The sequence below is a fragment of the Diabrotica virgifera genome, chromosome 9 (genome assembly GCF_917563875.1).
Source record: "Diabrotica virgifera virgifera chromosome 9, PGI_DIABVI_V3a".
Taxonomy (NCBI): Eukaryota; Metazoa; Arthropoda; class Insecta; order Coleoptera; family Chrysomelidae; genus Diabrotica; species Diabrotica virgifera.
In genome coordinates, this window is record NC_065451.1 from 35,790,509 (window position 1) to 35,811,950 (window position 21,442).

Genomic DNA, 21,442 nt, shown 5'->3' on the forward strand with positions numbered 1-21,442 from the left:
AAGAACATTACTATTATTTATCACTGATCCAGTAGTTAGGATATATGGTTCTTTTCATGTGCATTTTTCAGTGCGTCACAAATGATAAAAAAAAGGTAAGTCCGTGATAATATACATTTATAACATTTATTCTAACATGAAATTTTAGTTAAATCTGACAGTTGTCACATTTTATTTGCAATTTGGCATAAAAACAAATCAATTGTATTTATTGCATTTATAAAATGGTATTTTCTTTGATTTGTATGGTCTTATATACAGATTATATTCGTAGATATAGGTCTGGATCCCGCGTATGAAAAAAAAGTTGATTAATAGCAAGCTGAAAATTTGTTAATAGCTTAAGGGTGTCTAGTCGGACAAACTTTGATATATGGGAACACTGGAACAGGGGCAGTTTTAATTGTGGAACAGATTAAAAATTTGGAACGGTCAGACCACGAAAACTGCACATTTATTTTGTCCGACAGAATAGACTTAAACTCTCCGAACAGAGATTAAACTCTCATGTAAAAATCAGACTGCTATTTATCACCTGTCATAATTCCTGTCATTTGACATATTCTACATGTTCCACTCATTAAAACGCCCATTTGGTGATAAATAGCAGTCTGATTTTTGCATGAGAGTTTAATCTCTGTTCGGAGAGTTTAAGTTTGTTCTGTCGGACAAAATACATGTGCCGTTTTCGTAGTCTGACCGTTCCAAATTTTTAACCTGTTCCACAATTAAAACTTCCCCTGTTCCAGTGTTCCCATATATCAAAGTTTGTCCGACTAGACACCCTTAAGCTATTAACAAATTTTCAGCTTGCTATTAATCAACTTTTTTTTCATACGCGGGATCCAGACCTATTATATAATTCGTAAATAATTTTTTTTCGATTATAGCGCCATCTATCGACAACTAGAATAAATGTTATAAATGTCTGTAATCACCGACGTGCCTTTTTCTGTCACATACAATTTAATGCGTTAGAAAGAAATCGAAAAACTGTGACGCACTGAAAGATGCTCATGAGAAAAAGAATGCTACTAGATTTGCAAACGCAAACATTCAATTAACCATTGAAGATACTGTAATTGAAAGTGTGGATAACTAGAAATACTTAGGAACATGGATAACATCAAATGTAGATCAAACCAAAGAAATTAAGACACGTATTGAAATAGCACCTGCATCATTCATTAAACTTAAAAAGTTTCTTTGTTGTCGGGATATAAGGTTAGCACCGCGCCTAAGGATGCTTCGATCTTACATGTTCTCTACTCTTCTTTATGGCTTGGAAGCGTGGACACTGAAACAAGTCCATTTGAATAAGTTGGCCGCCTTTGAATTTTGGTGTTACAGAAGAATGCTACGAATATCATAGATTCAAAGAATGTCGAACGTGGAAGTAACTAGAAGGATAGGAAATCAACCGGAAATAATACTAACTATCAAAAGATGAAAACTTGAGTACTTGGGATATGTGATGAAAGGGCAAAAATACCCATTATTACAATAACATCCTGGCTTAAGAACTTACGGGAATGGTTCGAATGCAGTAGTGCAGAGCTATTTAGAGCGGCAGTCAACAGGGTCCGCATTGCCATGATGATTTCCAACCTTCGATAGAAGATGGAACTTAAAGAAGAGAAGACAAGTTAGATACACATACAGGAGTAACTAATACTACCTTACAGAACAGAAATTTTTGATAGATCACAAGGTAGTATGCTTTGTTTTTAAACCAGGAGAAATAAACTAAAAAGACAGATTCACAGCCAATAACGTGACTAGAAAAATCATCAAATACATCTTCTTTTTTGGTTGATCATGTCGACCTTCGATGGTATTATAATAATACGTCGCTAAAGAGTTCTAACAACAATTGTTTTTTATATAAAGAGTAAAAACCTAAAAATTAAAGGAATAACGCAGAAAACACAAAAATTGCCGATATAACTTAATTAACCTTTAAAATGGCAATACTGTCAAAATTTCATAAATGTCAATAGTGTCAAAATTTCATAACAGTGGAGTAAACTTGCCTGCGGTTGGAACAATTACAAATAAACAGTAAGGCGCGGTAAATTTGAATTTCTCCTCCTGGTTTAAAAACAGAGTATAGTCAAGAATAAATCGGTGATTTGGTGATATTAAAATAAATGTTTATCTTCAAGAAGGTATTATATCATGATGTAATAATAGCAAAGGTCGTGAACTGCAAAAAGGAATACTAACAGATAACCTAAACGAGAATCCAGAAGGGAGCCAACATACTAGCCGGCAGACAAAGAGAAAATTTCAAATGTTCTCGATTTTGCTGTAATGAAAGGAATAATCGAAAAATAATACAACCAAATTGGTGTGATGGTATTTGTTTTTTCACGGAAATCATGAAAACATTCAATAATACAACAGGAACATAGAGTTGTAGATAGAATCAATGACTGTAGACTTTGAAAATAATAGGTACTGCTCAGCGGTTTTTTCTGGATATAAGCCAGACATTTAATAAAGTTTCTCAAAAAGCTCTCTTATGTAAACTAAAACAGAATTTACCAACAAAGTATATGATCTTAAAGTCCTACATCACCAACAGAAACTTCCAGGTAAATAATGAGAATGAATACAAAAGCATACAACAAATTATCGCTGGGGTTCTTCAAGGAAGCATCCAAGGACCCATATTATATCTTATACTCACTGCTGACCTACAGGCATATACAAATATCACCACAGCCACGTTATCAGATGATACGGCAATACTATCATCTAACAAAAATCCCAAAATAGCCTCAGAAATCGTACAAAATGGGTTCTTCTTCTTCGGGTGCTATGTCCGTTTATCGAACGTTAGCGATCTTGTTGGCTATCATAACTTTATTCGCAGCAGATCTGAAGAGCGATTCCGAAGTGTGACCAAACCATTGCCTCAAATTTCTTAACCAAGATGTTCTTCTTCTGCCTAATATTTTACCCTGCATAATTAGATGTAGAATGCTATATTTTTCCGGATGTCTACAAACATGCGCAAAATACTCGAGTTTTCTAGACTTTATCATTTTTACCAGTTCTCTGAATTTTCTTCATCCTTTTCAGAATAATATCATTACGCATCCTGTCCATCCAGCTTACTCTCAGCATTCTTCGATAGCACCATAATTCAAAGGATTCAACCATCTTAAGCATTCTTCCTGTTAAGGTCCATGACTTAATTCCGTAGAGAAGAACGGAAAACACGTAACACTTTAAAATTCTTGTCCTAAGACTCAAATTTATGTCACGGCCGCATAGAATTTTCTTGTAACGGAAAAATGCTGATTTGGCTTGAGCAATTCTGCAACGTATTTCGGTGGATGGATCCCAATTATCAGTGATTCTGCTTCCCAAGTATGCTATAGCTTCAACTCTCTTAAGCTGTACATCATTAACGTGAATTCCAGCATCGATGATATTATACTTACTGACGACCATATATTTTGTTTTTTTTTATGTTAAGGTGGAGACCATAATTACTGCACTGTGCTACCACAGAATCCAATAGATATTGTAATTCGGTGTCACTACTGGCAATCAGTACAGTGTCGTCTGCATATCGGAGATTATTTATCAGTTTCCCGTTTATCACAACTCCACCTTGTGTAGTACTGAGTGCCTCTTCAAACAACTTTTCTGAATAAATTTTAAAAATTAATGGTGAAAGAATACATCCCTGTCTTACTCCACGTTGAATTTGAATCTCTTCTGTGTGATCACCGTCTACTCTAACTGTGGCTTTTTGATTCCAGTACAAGTTAGCAATGATTTTTAGATCTTTATCGTCAATATTAGTTGACCTTAGAACATCTAACATCGTAGTATGTGATACTTTGTCAAATGCTTTTTCGAAATCAAGAAAACATAGGTACACATCAGCATTTACATCTCTACTCCTTTGTACTAATACCTGCAACCCAAACAGGGCCTCTCGTGTACCTAGTCCATTTCTAAAGCCAAATTGAGTTTCGCCCAAATGTTCTTCGATTCTTTTATATATTCTCGCATGTATCACACGCAGAAAGACCTTAAGTACGTGGCTCATTAGGCTAATGGTTCGATGATCATGACATTCTTTTGCCTTCGCTTTCTTGGGAATTGGTATAAAAGTAGATTTCAGCCAATCATGTGGTAAGTAACCATGATTATATATAGCATTAAACAAGTCAACCAATACTTTACTTCCGCAATCTCCTAGTAGTTTTAGAACCTCTGTGGGTATTTCATCAGGTCCCATGGCCTTCTTTGATTTTGACAAGCGTATAGCATCTTCCACTTCGCTTTTAGTTATAGGGGTCCACTATTCGCGTCCGTTATGTTATGTTGTATTGGTCGATCATCCTGAAAAAGATCCTCAATGTATTTCCTCCATCGGTGCAGTTTTTGTTTGGTGTCAAACAATAGATTTCCATTTGAATCAGCTATCGCACGACTACTTATATTTCCACACTTTGCTAATTCTTTTACCTTCTTATGCATGTTGAAAGAATCATATTTTCTTTCATACTCCTCGATTTCGCTACATTCTTGGGAGAACCATTGCGCTTTAGCACTCCTTATTTTCCTTCTTATTTCAGTGTACAATAATTTATATTGGTCTTCATTGCGATTTCTGTGTAGTCTTCTTCTTCCCATCAAATCGAGAATTTCCTGCGTCATCCATCTTTGTTTTGGTTCAGCTTTCACCGTCTCCAATTTCCCTTTTATATGAGTCTGAATGGTATCTCTTATATTTGTCCATATTTTTTCGATTTGATCTTCCGGTGATACTTCAGTGATATTTTCGATGTTTTCCATTTCTCTTTCCAAGTCTGTTACAAATATATGCTTAACGTTTGGCTCTTTAAGCGCTTCTAGATTCATTTTAGGATTTGGCTTTTTCCTAAATACGTGTTTTAATCTTACAGTCATCTTAGCTAAGAGTAAATTGTGATCTGATGGCACATCCGCGCCTGGATAGGTTTTGACTGACGTTATAGTATTTCTGAATCGTTGATTGACCGCTATGTAGTCTATCTGGTTACGGACAATATTACCAACTGCATCTGCTGGCGCTTTCCACGTATACAGGCGACGCTTAGGTAATTTGAAGAAAGTATTCATTATACATAACTTGTTTTCGGTACAGAACTCTACGAAACGCTCTCCTGTATCATTCCTGTTGCCTAGACCATACTTCCCTACAGTGTCTTCTTCTTCTCCACTGCCTACTTTGGCATTTAAGTCTCCCATTAGGATAGTGATCTCATTGTTCTTTATCTGTTTTATAGCCTTATCTAAGTCTGTGTAGAATGTCTCTATCTCTTCTTCATCACACATCGATGTTGGCGCATACACTTGAATTAAATTGATGTTTATTGGTGTCGAATGGAATCGCATCACTATAATTCTCTCTGATATTGGTATCCAATCCATGAGTGATTTGCTAACATCTTTAGTAATAATGATCCCTACTCCGTGCCTATGATTGTTGCTGTCTTCTCCAGAGTAGTAAACACGATGTTCATCTATTGCGCATTCACCTTGTCGAGGCCAACGTATTTCCCTGGCCCACAAAATGGGTTAAAATAACTTAAATAAAAGGAATACTTTGATTTTCGTAAAAATAAGAAATAAAACTGAAATTTTTACTTACATCGAATTTGACCCTCCACACTCGACCGCATTCCAATGGTGTTGTCGTAGTGTCTAGATCCTGACCCCAAAATGCGTAAAATTTCTCTACTCTAAGAGCCCTGGTGGCGTAGTAGCCTGCTGGAGTGATCCCGTACTTTTCACCAGCTTCCATCAGACTTGTGTAAACGTGCAACGCAAACTGAAAATACATTTGATTAATAAATAAGTAAAACCGAGTCACATTATAGCGTTTAAAATGTTCTTTATCTGCGTTTAAATTTGGTTTATCTTTTCGAATAATGTTTTCTTTTGTTTTGATCGAGGACCGCAATCTATTTAGTAATAAGATTATTGATGTTATCATGTGTCCTTATATTTTTTGAGTATCGAATAAACACAATTTTTTTTTGAAAGGACACCGCACACCACGGTTCTTAGACATTACTACGGTTGCCCAGATCGACTAATCAATGAACATTAAGGGTGCGATTACGTTACGAGAGTACTGTCATTTGAATCGTAATATGATTTTTTTCGAATCCTGAGAAAACTAATAAGTATTTTAGAAAAATTTAAACGCAGGATGAAAGATTACATTATTACCGAGGGCGGAAAGCCCCTTAGAATAAACAAGCAGTTTCTATTGAATGAAATATTTGAAATTAAATATCACACTTCTCTTTTATTTTCAGCCCTGTAACTTATTAAAATACACATTATAGAAGTTTTCAGGGACTTTTAGCCCTCGGTAATAATGTAGTCTTTCATTCTGACTTTATATTTTTCAAAAATATTTATTAGTGTTCTCAGGATTCGAAAAAAATGAATACAATTAAAACACATTGAGAATTTTGACATGCGTCAAAATTTTGCATTAATTCCAGCTTCCCTAATTATTTTACATCAAAAGACATTAGAAACTATTTGTAGAGGATTGAAATCTGTATTGAAAACAACTGTTAAAATTGGTCTATGTAATTAAACATATTCCAAAATTTTGTAAAAATGTAATAAATTTTAGTTTTCAGCCCAAACTTAGGCCACACACAATGCAATAATGTTCACATTTTTGAACTGTCAATATTTTTATTTTATCATCTATTGTTTAAAAAACAATACAGTTGATAAGATACCCTCAGTTGCGGAGAAAGTATTAATAATAAAGATTTTTTATTCAGTCAATGGTGTGAGCACTGTCAGTTAAATAGTAACGTGTGGCCTAACTTTACACGCATACCTATTGTGGCAAATGTATCATATTTTTCAAAATTTTGGAATGCATTTAAATCGTAGAACAATTTTAACTTTTGATTTTAATACAGATTTTAATTCTCTACAAGTATTCTCCCATGCCTTTTGATGTAAAATAATTAGGGAAGCAGGAATTCAACAATTTAGAATTTTACATTGAGTTTCCTATTGCTGGTTTTACGATTCACCACCCGGTATAAGATAAAATGTGTACTATTTGTCTTATTATTTCATAATAACACAAATAATACACATATACAGGGTGTCTCGAAAAGATTGGTCATAAATTATACCACAGATTCTGGGGTCAAAAATAAGTTGATTGAACCTCACTTACCTATATACAATAGTGCACACAAAAAAAGTTACAGCCCTTTAAAGTTACAAAATGAAAATCGATTTTTTTCATATATCGAAAACTCTTAGAGATTTTTTATTGAAAATGTGCATGTGAAATTTTTATGGCAGCAACATCTTAAAAAAAATTAAGTGAAATTTGTGCACCCCATAAAGATTTTATGGGGGTTTTGTTCCCTTAAACCCCCCCAAACTTTTGTGTACGTTCCAATTAAATTATTACTGTGGCACCATTAGTTAAGCACGTTTTTTTAAAACTTTTTTGTCTCTTAGTACTTTTTTGATGAGCCAGTGTTTATCGAGATATTCTGAATATTTGTCGAATCCACCACATATTTGTATATGGTTAAGTATGATTATAGACACCTGTTAATAATCTGAAAATGTATTTATAACTTACATTTTTAGGTATGTTTTGAAAAAAAGCCACATATCGATAAAAGGCGACTTATCAAAAAAAGACAAAGAGGCAAAAAAGTTTTAAAAACACTGTGTTTAACTAATGGTACCACAATAATAGTTTAATTGGAACGTACGCAAACAATTGGGGGGTTTAAAGGAACAAAACCCTGATAAAATTTTTATGTAAATATATTAAAAAAGAAGCCCCATCTCGATAAAAACTGGCTTATCAAAAAAATACTAAAAGGCAAAAAAGTTTTAAAAACGTTTTGTTTAACTAATGGTACCACAATTATGAATTAATTGGAAGGTAAATAAAAGTTTGGGGGGTTTAAGGGAACAAAACCCCCATAAAATTTTATGGGGTGGTAAATTTTACTATAATTTTGTTTTAAAATGTCCCTGCCATAAGAATGATACATGTCCATTTTCAATAAAAAATCTCTAATAGTTTTCGATATATTGAAAAAAATCGATTTTCATTTTGTAACTTCAAAGGGCTGTAACTTTTTTTATGAGCACATTTGTACTAAGGTAAGTTAGGTTTAACCGAACTATTTTTGACCCCAGAATGTGTGGTATAATTTATGACCAATCTTTTCGGGACACCCTGTATACACAATAACACACATTCAATGATCGAAAATCATTTAAAAATATGGAATTGTGTACTCTTGTGACGTAAAGTCAAAAATATAAGTCTCCCCACCACGGTCGGTCAAGGCAACCGTAATAAAGTCTAATAACCGTGACCGCACACATCTATGGAAAATATTATAATCTCACTCAAATGAAATAAAATTTACATGAATAGATTCGTCTCGAAATTTTATTAGTTTCATATCATTGCGCCAACTCTAAATTTTGATTAATAAAGGCCTAAATTGATAAATCTTACAGCAAATGGGAGTGTACGTGAGTCAAAAAGAGCAAAAATATGTTGTAAATCACCAGTTCGTAAATCTTTCTTCAAGAGGCTTAATCTCATCTTATCGATAATAAAGTAGGTATAATTTGGCCAGTCGCACAAAAGTATATTATTTGTCTAATCGGCTTAACTCACGCTGGGAAACTATTTTCAATGGCCATTAGACTAACAGTATTTATGAATGAGTTTTATGAACTTCAAAATTGTGATTTCGATAAACTTTAATTGCAAATAACGCTGTTGTTAATTAAAATTCAGAGTTGGCGCAATGATATAAAATGTTTGTAATTACGAGACGAATCTATTAATGTAAATGTTATTGCATTTGAGTAAAATTATTTTTTCCATAAAATGTGTGCGGTGTTCTTTACTGCTTATAATTTTATTCTATCAACTGTTTTACTTTATCGTACTATATACGTAGTATAGTATAATAGATAAAGTTATAGGATCGTGCAAAAAAATTTTTTTCAGATTTCACTTTTTTTCGACGTTTTGAGTCCCCCTGAGTCTAAAAAGCAAATAAAAAAAACATGTCGGAAGTATGTACGTACGTACGTACGTATGTCGCCACCGCCCAGCAAAAACTACTGGACCGATTTTGATGAAATTCGGTATGAGTAAGTTTAAGAGAATTTTGTCGAGAAACTAAGCTTTTAAAAAAAATCTCTCAAAGGGGGGCCGAAATAGGGGGATTATTTAGGGCCCATTTTTGCAAATTTTGACAGAAATAAATGAAATTCAACTCAAAGTAAGCTCATCGATAGGTAAATAAAAGTACGGAATTTGACATTTCCAAATTCAAAATGGCGGCCAACATGGCCGACCGCCCCCCGACACATTTCCCTATCTATCTAAAAAGTTTTTGAAGATAAGTTTAATTTGAAAAAGTCGTTATATAGCCTAAAGATGGGGCTATAAGAAAGATGTTATCGTTTTTCAGAAAAAGTTACGGGTTGCCTATATTTAAGGGGTCAAATTTTGACATAAATTTCAACTAGATTTTCTCAAAAATGGCTCCAAGGAATTTTTTTATTTTTTGATATATTTTTGATATCCTATCAGTAAATTGAATGACATTAGTCATATATCTTAACTCCCCATAGGAGGGGAGTTATGAATTTTTTATAAAAAAATATTCGAGTGCCCGTAACTTCCTTCTTAATAGAAACTAAAATTTGAAATTTTGCAGACATATATGGTATTTTATTATCTATTATCACAATAAATTTTACCAAAAACATGGCTTCCGGTTGAACCGGAAATGAATAAAAAATCTTAATTTTTTTGATACGCCCTGTATATTTTAACACATTTTGAAAGAATGCAAAATTACCTTTCCAATGACATAAAATTTATTGCTGTAGCTCAAAAACTCGAAAAGTTACGGTAAATAGAAATTTTGCTATAATCTTATGTGTGTCCTCTCTCACGCGTTCATAGCAGAGCATTATTGTAGAGCAGTCAATGAGGGTATTTGGCTCCGAATTCCATCCTACTACATTGATGTACTTGATATTTTCACAGTAAGTAGGCAATAGCTCAAGAAACAAAATCTACCCTATATACTATGGCGCTTTTATCTTGGGGCGGTTCCCACTTCTTCAAGGGGGTGGAAAATTTGTTGGTCAAAATAAGCACGGAAGTGGCTGAAGAACCTATTTCTAAGCAAAAACTGGTCTATACTTTTTTTTGAGAACTCAATACTTTTTGAGTTATGCGTAGTTGAAAATTGGCCATTTTCATTGAAAAATGACACCTTTTCGGACGGATTTTTTGTGAATACCTTAAAAACTATGCATCGAACTAAAAACTCTATATAAAACATTTTTTAGATTATAAATAATAAAGAGATTCGTTCCTTCGTAAATGTTCTATTTATAATACAAAAAGAGATATGGTAGGTGAAAATAGTTTGTTTTTTGGTGCATGCTCAAATTGGTGTATTCAACTTGAAATAACAGAGGAACGGTAGGTTTTAGGTGTATAATGCTACCAACACCTTTTGTATGCTACCAACACCTTTTGTAGTGTTTGAAAAGGCCTTTAAAACGAGCACCGTTAAATGTCGGTTACTTACAAACTAAGCGAGATATGGTGCAAAAAATATAATGACTAATGTACTTTAAGGAAAAATGAAAAGTATATACATTTAACTCCCCATCCACCATAATTTAAATGCATTGTTTTTCTTCTCAATACCTTTTAATATAGTGTTATTTCTACTTTCAAAAAGTTAAACGGGTTTAAAATGAATGGTTTTTTTAAAAAATGTGATCAAATTATAGAATGAATTTTTAAATTTTCTTAAAAATCTTCCTTTTTCTCCATGTAATTCGAAAATAAAAATATTTCACCCCTGAGAAGTGGTGGGAACTTCCCCCATGATAAAAGCGCCATAGTATATAGGATAGACTTTGAATTAGGAGATTGGGCTACTCCCAAAATTTCATTAAAATCCATGCAGTAGGATAGAATTTGGAGATAATATCTTGTTCTTAATCTCGCGCATTGACTGGCGTAATCGAAATAGAATGAAATGCAAATATTGTAAACTATTAATTTCTCAGAAAAATGAACTAATTTGAAATGAAAGTATGACTATAATATTCTATTGATTTATGCAATAATCTACACATCTATAGTGTGTCCCCGAAATATGGCATCGAACATTTTCTCAAATGCAGGAATTAATGATGCGTAGAACCATAAAATACTTTTAAGTACAGTAGGTGTTTCTAAAATATCAAAATAACGAGTAACTTTGTTATTTTTATAGAATGCCAATATCTAGTACCATAACGATAATAGATCGGCACGATAAAGTTCTCGGGCGGCCCTTCCGTCCAGCGTTTTTTGCTTTATATATTATGTAAACATTTGTCTTATTTTAATTAGTTGTGTTATGAAATTCTTTGATATGTTTTTTATAAATCCTTTTTTACTCCTTTATAAGCCTCAGGTCAGGACTTGTTGGCACCCTGTCATTCTACAGTTCCCAAAATTCAGTATTTGTTGTTTTCTTTGCGTAAGGAAATGGGCGAGTCACAAAGTTTCACAAAAAAAGCGAATATTTCGCGAAATGAACGTCAAATCGAAAAACTAAAAAAAATTGTATTCAATATTTTTCAAAAATCTATCGAATGATACCAAACACGACTCACCACGGAGATGGGTGGTAGGTAAATTTAAAATTTTAAATACGAACCCCGCGATATTTCGCGAAATGAACATCAGATAGAAAAACTGAAAAATACACTTATTCAATATTTTTGAAAAATCTATCGAACTACACCAAACACTACCCCCACGGAGGTGGGGTGGGGGGTTACTTTAAAATGTTAAATAGGAGCCCCCATTTTTTATTGCAGATATGGATTCTTTACGTAAAAACAAGTTTTATTCGAGATATTTTTTAGAATTATGCATAGATGACGCTGTAATCGAAAAAACCGTTTGTTGGAAATGGAAAATAATAATTTACAAAATGGAAAGTCCCCCACTTTATGCAAAACTTAACTTAACTTTTTTTGGTTTTAGGACCTACACTTTACAACCCAATAGGTCCACATAACGCTCGAGTAACTGCAAATTTAGCATACTTTCCTCCCCGACTAAAACTGTTATCTAATTATTATCTATTTGATATTTGTCTGTTATCTATCTGTCATCTATCTATTATTTGTATTCATACCCGCCCCTAATAAAGTTCCCGAGGATAAGCAACGAGGTCTTTGTATTATTCTTGTAAACGATCGTCTTATTACCCCCTTGTCGATGTAGGCACAATTATCATTATGATCTTGGATTTTTGGGGCAATTATACCTAAATGACTCTCTGATCGTTATAACATTCAAAACAATATAAGAAAATAATGATTAACAAAATATCGTATTATCATCTTAATATTATAACCTTTATATTTAATGATAGATACACCATCAGAGGCAAATGATATTGAGAGGAGTGGAGTACAATTGCGATAGTATACTGCTTATTATACATCATCATCACAGCCGTTCAATTCTAGTGGATTACGGCAATGCCGGGGCATATAGTAATACTTTTTTCTAGGTGGATTATTCCTCTTTGGTTTTTTTCGTATAGATCTATGTGTGTTTTGCAGCGTTGGTTATGTAGTTACAATCTTTTTTGTTTCTCCATCTTCTCTTCCAGTCTTTTATTTTCAATATTTCTATACCTTCCTCTATCTGGTTCCACCATTTTCTTTTGTCTTCCTCTTTTTCTTGGTCCCAGGGGTGTCCAGTTCGTGATTCTTTTTATCATTTCTGTGGGTGCTCTTCTCAATGGCCTGCCCATTCTAGTCATCTTGCTTTTATGTATCTTGCTATAGATTCATAAAAAAACTGACCTCCCATTCCTTGTTGAATTTCTTTATTGGTCTTCATTTTTGTTTCTCCGTCGCTTGTTCTTTTTGGTTCCAATATTGATCTCATTATTTTTATTTCTACTATTCTACAATCTTCTTCATCTTTTTTTGTCAGTGTCGTGGTTTCCATTACATACATGATAACTGGTCTGATCAGTTTCTTATACATTCTGATTTTTATTTGTCTGCCGATGTTTTTGAATCTGAGTAATTGCTTATTCCTTCCAAAAGCTTGATTAACCTTCTGGATTCTCTCATGTATTCTGTCTTTGCTGATTTTTCCTCTTGTTACTCCTAGGTAGTTGAACTTGGCTACTTCTTCAAAATTATATCTTCCCGTTATTATTAATCCCCTTCCAGCTTTCTTTAAATTTCATGTATTTGGTTTTGTTTTCATTAATTACTAATCACACCTTTTTTGCTTCTACATTCAGCTTGTTTATGGCTTTTATGAAGTCTTCTTCTTTCTCTGCTACAACTGTTAAATCATCCGCATAAGCGATAATTTGTGTTACATTCAGTGTTATACTCTTTCAGTTTAAAATACTAAGTTTTCAATCCAATGTCATATAAAACAACATAATGTTATTCTACATCCCACCAGACTGAAAACAATGGGAACCTTCTCTGGTTACACCTCCGAGGCTTCTACAATTTGCAAGCCATACGAATGCTGAGACTAAGGAAGATAAGGGGATTTTTCAATTTATAATTCACGTCCCATCTGCTCAGCGCGGTAAAGTTCCAACGAGAATGGTTCCCTTCGTACTCCAATCAGAGTAAACATGTAAATCAAAAATGAATTACCATTTTCAATTTCGTTGCAAAACAAAAATACAGCCGAAATGGCATAGATGCCCTTTCGTTCGTTGCAATCCGTGACTGCACGCCGGGGTTTGTTTTGGTTGGATCAGAGAGAGCAGCATATGTGCCTCCTGATGAGAGACTAATAAGTTTCGAAACCGGTAGAGGTGCTTGCTGCATTCTCTGATTGGACTAGAATATGATGCGGCTGTATTTTCGTTTTGCAATGAAATTGAAAATGGTTTTTCATTTTTGATTTACATGTTTACTTTGATTGGAATACGAAGGGAACCATTCTCGTTGGAACTTTACCGCGCTGAGCAGATGGGACGTGAATTATAAATTGTAAAATTCCCTCATCTTCGTTAGTCTCGGCATCCGTTATGGCTTGCAAATTGTAGAAGCTAAGCTTAGCTAAGCTCTGCTTATAGATAGGACCACCGGAAGTATCACTTACGTTGCATCATATTTTTGAATTCTTACCTTGTTATAAAGTATATCTATTATTATATTATGATATTCCTATTATATTTTATTGTAATTATATTACATTAATTTTTATGATATTCTCGGCTTAAGCCTAAGATCTGTTGGTGCAACCAGGCATAAGTCTTTTGATAGCAGTTGCCGCTAGGGCATCTATGCCATTTCGTTCGCTGCAATCCGTGACTCCACACCGGGGTTTATTTTGGTTGGATCAGAGAGAGCACCATATGTGCCTCCTGATGAGAGACTAATAAGTTTCGAAACCGGTAGAGGTGCTTGCTGCACTCTCTGTTTGGACTAGAATATGATGCGGCTGTATTTTCGTTTTGCAACGAAATTGAAAATGGTTATTCATTTTTTATCCGTTTAGTTTAGCTTCTCTCAGACATGATCCCGAACTAGGTTGAAGAGGGTGGGAGATTGGGTCTCCTTGCTTCACACCACACCTCTAATGATACTAACTTCGTCTGATATTGTTCCCTGACATCTGATATTTCCTTTGTTTGGAATTCCTATCTTCTTTAATGCCCTTCCCATTTTGGTTCTAATTATGGAGTCAAAGGCACTTCTGAAGTCATACATCCAAGCTTTTCCCAGGGTTATCATACACTTAAAATTATTTTTCTGATATGATAAGATTTATTAGATACGGCCGACTCTTATAAGCTTTTTGAACTGACACTTACCTCATTTGGTATATACAGAACATATCCTAACTCCCCTGTATGAGTAAGATTCATTGTCCTGATTCCGTTGGCCAGACCAACGTCCAACATCTTAAAAGTAAAGAATGGAAAGTTGCGAGGATTCAAATCAGTATCGGTTAATTCCGAAAGAAGTTGTCTCGTGAAAGGTCCCATGATGCACAAAGCCGTGAACATACTCGTAACGTCTGATATTGTGACGGTTGGAGGAAGATGCTTCTGGAGCCACACTTTACATCTTGTTTGTTGGATCGTGGGAGCTATCATCATGTAACTGAAACACAATAAAAAGAAACTAAGACAGCGTTTCTCTACTGACTTAAACATATGTACCCAGAAATATTTTATATTACTACTATCGGTTTACAGCGTTCTCCGACGCCTTCCGACTCCTATCTTCATGCCCAGGTACTTGTATTTATCACAGTGTTTAATTTCTACCCCATCGTCTAATGTAATGGACTGCTTTGTCTCTCCAATACACATGGCTTCAGTTTTCTTAATGTTGACTTCGAGACCCCATTTGTTATATTCTTCCGCATTTCGGTAACCCAAGTCGTCATAATCCTGATCAGAATTTGGTCATTTAGTGCAGGCCCTGGAAGCATTTGAGTATGCAAAACCTGAGAACCGGCAACTATGTTCGGATTCTTTTATCTATGACCTTGAACACTGAAAAACTGAATCTTGACCGAAGGTGCGATGGTGCCTTGTTACCCCCTCTCCGCCCCCCATGTTAACGGCAGATTAAAAGTGATTTTTCGCAAAACAAAAAATGTCCTTACAAGTTTTTTCGTAAAATGTATAGTTTTCGAGATAAACGCGGTTAAACTTTAAAAAAATGTGTGGACATGCGACAAAACGCTCAAATACTGTTTGTTTATAGCTTTGTTTAACAATAAAAAAATTAATTTTTAGCAATACAAATAATCCAACAGGGTATAATTTGACTTGAACTTTCAAATGCTGCAAGCAGAATTGCTATTTTATTTTTTAATCGAACGTTATTCGGGTTCAAAAGTTGCAATTTTTCGATTTTTTTAAATTTTAACCGCGTTTATCTGGAAAACTATGCATTTTACGAAAAAACTTTAAAAGAACAATTTTTGCTTAGAGAATGACATAAAAAACACAAAAAAGTTTTGTTTTGCGAAAAATCACCTTTGATCTGCCGTTAACATAGAGGGGGGGAGGGGGTAACAAGGCACCATCGCATCTTCTTCCAAGATTCAGTTTTTCATTGTTCCAAGATCTCAGGTAAAACAATCCGAACATTGTTGCCAGTCCTCAGGTTTTTTTTCTCTCTTTTATGGCCTTTGGGAAGGCCCATTTAGCCAATTAGTCCTCAGGTTTTGCATACTCAAATGCTTCCAGGACCCGGTCTAATTAGCGAAACATAAAGTGTACAGTCTTGTCTCGTCATTGAGAGCGATTCCTATGTCATGACATTTTCTTTTACACAGCTTAAGTGCTTGTTCCAAATAAATTTTGAAAAGGGTAGGCGAAATACAGCAACCCTGCTTCACTCCTTTCGTGACACTTAAATCTCTCAGACATCCTTGATCTAGTTCTCATTTTTGCAGTGGTTCCATTATACAGACTTTGGACTGCTTTGATAAGACCATGTTTAATGTTGGTTTGCTGTAGGGTTGACCATAGTTTGCTGAGGGGCTTCTTCTTCTTAAAGTGCCCTCTCCTCAATAGGGGTTGGCTACTACAATTACTCTTCTCTGTCTTCAGCTGTTCTTATTAGCTGTTCAAAATTTAGCCCTGTCCATTGTCGGATGTTTCTGAGCCACGATAGTCTTTTCCTTCCTAGTCCTCTCCTTCCCTCGATCTTTCTTTTCACTATAAGTTGAGTATATTGTGTTGAAATACTATATTGTACAACACGAGAGAAAAAAGACATATTTCTCACGAGCGCAGAAGTTTGTTGGCACGAGGCGAGGGAGAAATATGCTATTTTCTCACGTGTTGTACACTGTTCTTTTTCTATGGATGCGTTTTTGTCAAGAGTTTAAACTTAAAAATTAAATAATTTAGGTGCTTTTAGGTATATTATATGCCTAAATCAAAATAAAATACATATATATGGATCATTCCACGAACATACGCCTGTTTTGAATTACTTCGACAACGAATATTTTACTGTGCAACATAAGAAGTCCGAAAGTAAATGGCGCTAATAATTATTCCAATAAACAACAATGTAATTTGCAATTTACTTTCGTTCTTCTTATTTTGCCCAGTAAAATATTCGTTATCGAAGTAATCTAAAACAGGCGTATGTTCGTGGAATAGGGTATACACATATGTAGGTAAAGTTCGTCCGCTATAACTTTTCCCATGCGTCACGATTCATTTTCAAACAAATTAAGTCAAAACATAAAGTGAACCGTACGCCGATGTGTGTAGTATACCCTATTCCACGAATATACGACCCTCTTAGATTATCGCGACAACGAATATTTTACTGTACGAAATATGAAGAACGAAACTAAATTGCAAATTATATTGTTGTTTATTGGAGTAATTATTAGAACAAAATACTTTCGTACTTCTTATGTTGCACACTAAAATATTCGCTGTCGCGATAATCCAAAACAGTCGTATATTCGTGGAATACACCATATACAGTGCTAGTCAAAAGTCCGTACCCCCCCTCGTATCTTTTGAACCGTTATACCTATAATAGTGAAATTTGGAGGGAGGAAATAAACGGACGTAGTCTTCTTAACTAGTCATGACAGGTGACGTAATAGTGACAGATGACTTTACAGCGCAACTGTGACAGATAATTTTAAATGGGATCTTATGGCAAGTAATACCTCGTTTGAAAGATATTCAAAATACCTATTCAGTCATACTAATTTTTTTGGATATAAATTGATTTTGATTTTGGTGAATAAATGAAATAAATATAAAATTGTAGTTTCGCGTTTAATTAATAAAAATTCAAATGTCCGCCTATGTTCTTTTTGTCAAAAAAGTTCACGTTTTTCAGTTCTCTAATAGTTTTTACGTCAACGTCAACCCTTTTGACAAGTAATCATAGGCGGAGGTTTAAATTTTTATTAATTAAATGCGAAACTCAAATTTTATATTATATCATTTATTCATCAAAATTAGCTTAAACTCAAACAAAATTAGTATGACTAAATAGGTATTTTCAATACCTTTCAAACGAGGTATCACTTGCCATAAGGTCCCATTTAAAATTATCTGTCATGGTGGCGCTGCAACGTCATCTGTCACTATTACGTCACCTGTCATGACTAGTTAAGACGCCTACATCCGTTTATTTCCTTCCTCCAAATTTCACTATTATAAGTATAACCGTTCAAAAGATACGAGGGGGGGTACGGACTTTTGACTAGCACTGTATAGTATACGTATACAGTATACAAAATGTATATACACATCGACGTTCGTTTCACTTTATATATTGACTTAATTTGTTTGAAAATGAATCGTGACACATGGGAAAAGTTATAGCGGACGAACAATATTTAATATTCTTAATATTTATATACTTTATTTGTTTAAAATTATAATTCACAGTTATATTTGAACAGTTTTAAAAGGTAATTTTTGGTAAGTTTTGCTTCAACACATTTTGTTTGACAAAAATAATAATTGTGTTTGTATTGTGCATGTTACCATATGGAAACGGCGATAATGTATATGGAAAACCGGCAATGGCCGACTTTTCTCACTGCGTGAGAAATGTTTCATATTGAATGTATGTAAGTAGTGAGAGACGTGACATATTGTATAGCATCCATAGAAAAAGTTCTCTTTCCTTGTCTATTCTATGCAGCACTCCTTCAGTGTGACGTGTACAAACGTAACTAACATTTCAGAACGTCAGTTAAGTGATTTAAATTGTTTCCAAGGCTAGCCTGACCACATATATGTTTCAATTGAACAAGCTTATACTTACTGGTTTTCAGAAATGCGTGCCAACGAACAATCATTTTCGTATCCGCCATGTCTATTCTGCATTCCAGTATGAATAATACTTCCTATTGGTACGTCCACATCATTTGAGCATACAAATTGAAGAGCATCCACCACCTCATCACCTTTCGACTAAAAAAGGTAATATATCACTTATTTGCCAGAAGAATTAATTTTCACAATAAGTATACAGTATGTCCCTGTAAGTTGTATCCATATGGAAAACTTTTTTATTATTAATTTTACGAAAAAAAGTCATTCTTCATAAAAAGCTCTGCATGGTCCAAAACCTAAGATTCAACCATTAGATATAAAATTTTATGAATATTATACGAGGTATGTCAAAAAGTTTGAATTTCACTCAAGAGTAAAGTAGCTTTATTTTTCACAATATTGAAATTTGCTATTATGAAAAGTTGTTTGGAATTAAAAACTATATTCTAATATGCAATTACATCCTTCTAATTGAAATTTTTTTTTTTTTGAAAAATTATGGATAACTAACATTATTTTGTTATTTCAATTCTGATAACTCTTTTATTATTAATTTTCCGAAAAAAAAGTGATTCTCAATAAAAAGTTCTGCATGGTCTGAAACCTAAAATACAACCATCTTATGTCAAATTTGATCAATTTTATACAAGGTATGTCAAAAAATATGAATTTGGCTCAAGAGTAAAATAACTTTATTTTTCACAATATCGAAAATTGTTATTATGAAAAGTTATTAAGAATTAAAAACCATGTTTGAGTATGTAAATATATCCTTCTTATTGAAATATTTTGAACTATAAAGGTACTTTACTTTTGATCTAAATTTATCTTTTTTGACACACCTCGTATAAAATTGACATAATATGGTTGTATTTTAGGATTTAGAGTATTTTAGACCATGCAGAACTTTTTATTACGAATCACTTTTTTCGTAAAATTATTAATAAAAGAGTTATTAGAATTAAAATTACTGAAAATAATGTAGTTATCCATAATTTTTCAGAAACATTTTTTTTTTCAATTAGACAGATGTAATTGCATATTAGAATATAGTTTTTAATTCCAAACAACTTTTCATAACAGCAATTTTCAATATTGTGAAAAATAAAGCTACTTTACTCTTGAGTGAAATTCAAACTTTTTGACATATCTCGTATAATATTCATAAAATTTGATATCTGATGGTTGAATCTTAGGTTTTGGACCATGCAGAGCTTTTTATGAAGAATGACTTTTTTTCGTAAAATTAATAATAAAAAAGTTTTCCATATGGATACAACTTACAGGGACATACTGTATATCTGTGGATCGGAGCTAAAAGGGTTAATATTAAAGGTAAAAGATAGTTTTGCTTGTTTTTGATTCAGAGGTATGCACAATCGCTGGATAGCCGTTTCCACCATTTCAGGCTTCCTCAACAGCGCTAGCGTGCACACCTCTAAATCTAAAAACAGCTCGACCATCAATTTTAGGGGAATTTCAAAGATCATTGAAATTCCCATTGGGACCCGATCCAGCGACATCTCTTAAACAAATTGAAAAGTCCTAGACGCAGAATTCACCACTATAATAAAACTTATTACTTTTCTATCTTTACTCAGATTTGAGTACTAGGAAGCTTCTTTCTGTCCTTTTCATAGACCAGCGGTTCTCAACCTTTTTTACTCAGCGACGCACTAACGTACTCCTTACAGATTCGCGACACCCTTATATGTACAAATTTTTGCTAGTGGTAGGGAAGTACAGATGAATATATTAAAAAGATATATATTAAAAACAGTTAGAGAGGAAACAATTACGGATTGGCACTTTATTGATTGGTATAACGTGGTATATACTTAATAGTTAAAAAAAATGGTTGAATGCATGATTGGCATATTATAACAAGTAAAAAAATATAAATAAAAATATCGTATTCGTAAATCTCGCGACACACCTGATAGGTTCTTCCGGCACACCAGTGTGTCGCAACACGGTGGTTGAGAACCGCTGTCCTAGACGAATGAAAACGGAATGTGATTGCATATGGTGGAGTCCTGTTTGTTTTCTATATTCGTCGTCTGCGGTCTTATAAATTGTAAAAGTCGCAGATTAAGGATGTACCAGAAAGAACTTTCAACACGAAAAGTTTCAGATTTAAATAACTATTTACCATTTTAATTTTATTAAAGTGGTGAATTCTGCATCTGAGACGTTTCAATTTGTTTAAGAGATGTCGCTGGATCCCGTCCCAATGGGAATTTCAATGATCTTTGAAATTCCCCTTAAATTGATGGTCGAGCTGTTTTTCGCTTCAGAGGACTGCACGCTAGCGGTGTTGAGGAAGCCTGAAATGGTGGAAACAGCTGTCCAGCGATTGTGCATCCCTCTGAATCAAAAACAAGCAAAACCATTCCTTTACTTTTCCATCTTTACTCAGATTTGAGTACTAGGAAGTTTCTTCCTGTCCTTTTCCTAGACGAATGAAAACGGAATGTGATTGCAAAGAGTTCTTTTTGTTTTCTACATTCGTCGTCTGCGGTCTT

General features: G+C 33.9%; 1 protein-coding gene across 2 annotated transcripts in view; it reads right to left on the reverse strand.

Moving 5' to 3' along the window:
• The window catches only part of LOC114330263 (pyruvate dehydrogenase phosphatase regulatory subunit, mitochondrial), a 294,720-nt gene that overhangs the window by 186,825 nt on the left and 86,453 nt on the right, over nucleotides 1–21,442 (reverse strand). For both annotated transcript variants that reach the window (XR_007700863.1, XM_050662019.1), the window contains exons 10-12: nucleotides 18,907–19,055; nucleotides 14,946–15,237; nucleotides 5,660–5,839 (exon numbers count right to left, since the gene is read on the reverse strand). Coding sequence is in view for 1 of the 2 variants with exons in the window: in XM_050662019.1 (XP_050517976.1) it covers nucleotides 5,660–5,839; nucleotides 14,946–15,237; nucleotides 18,907–19,055 (621 nt within the window). In the remaining variant the exon portion in view is untranslated. The remainder of the gene's footprint in view (nucleotides 1–5,659; nucleotides 5,840–14,945; nucleotides 15,238–18,906; nucleotides 19,056–21,442) is intronic.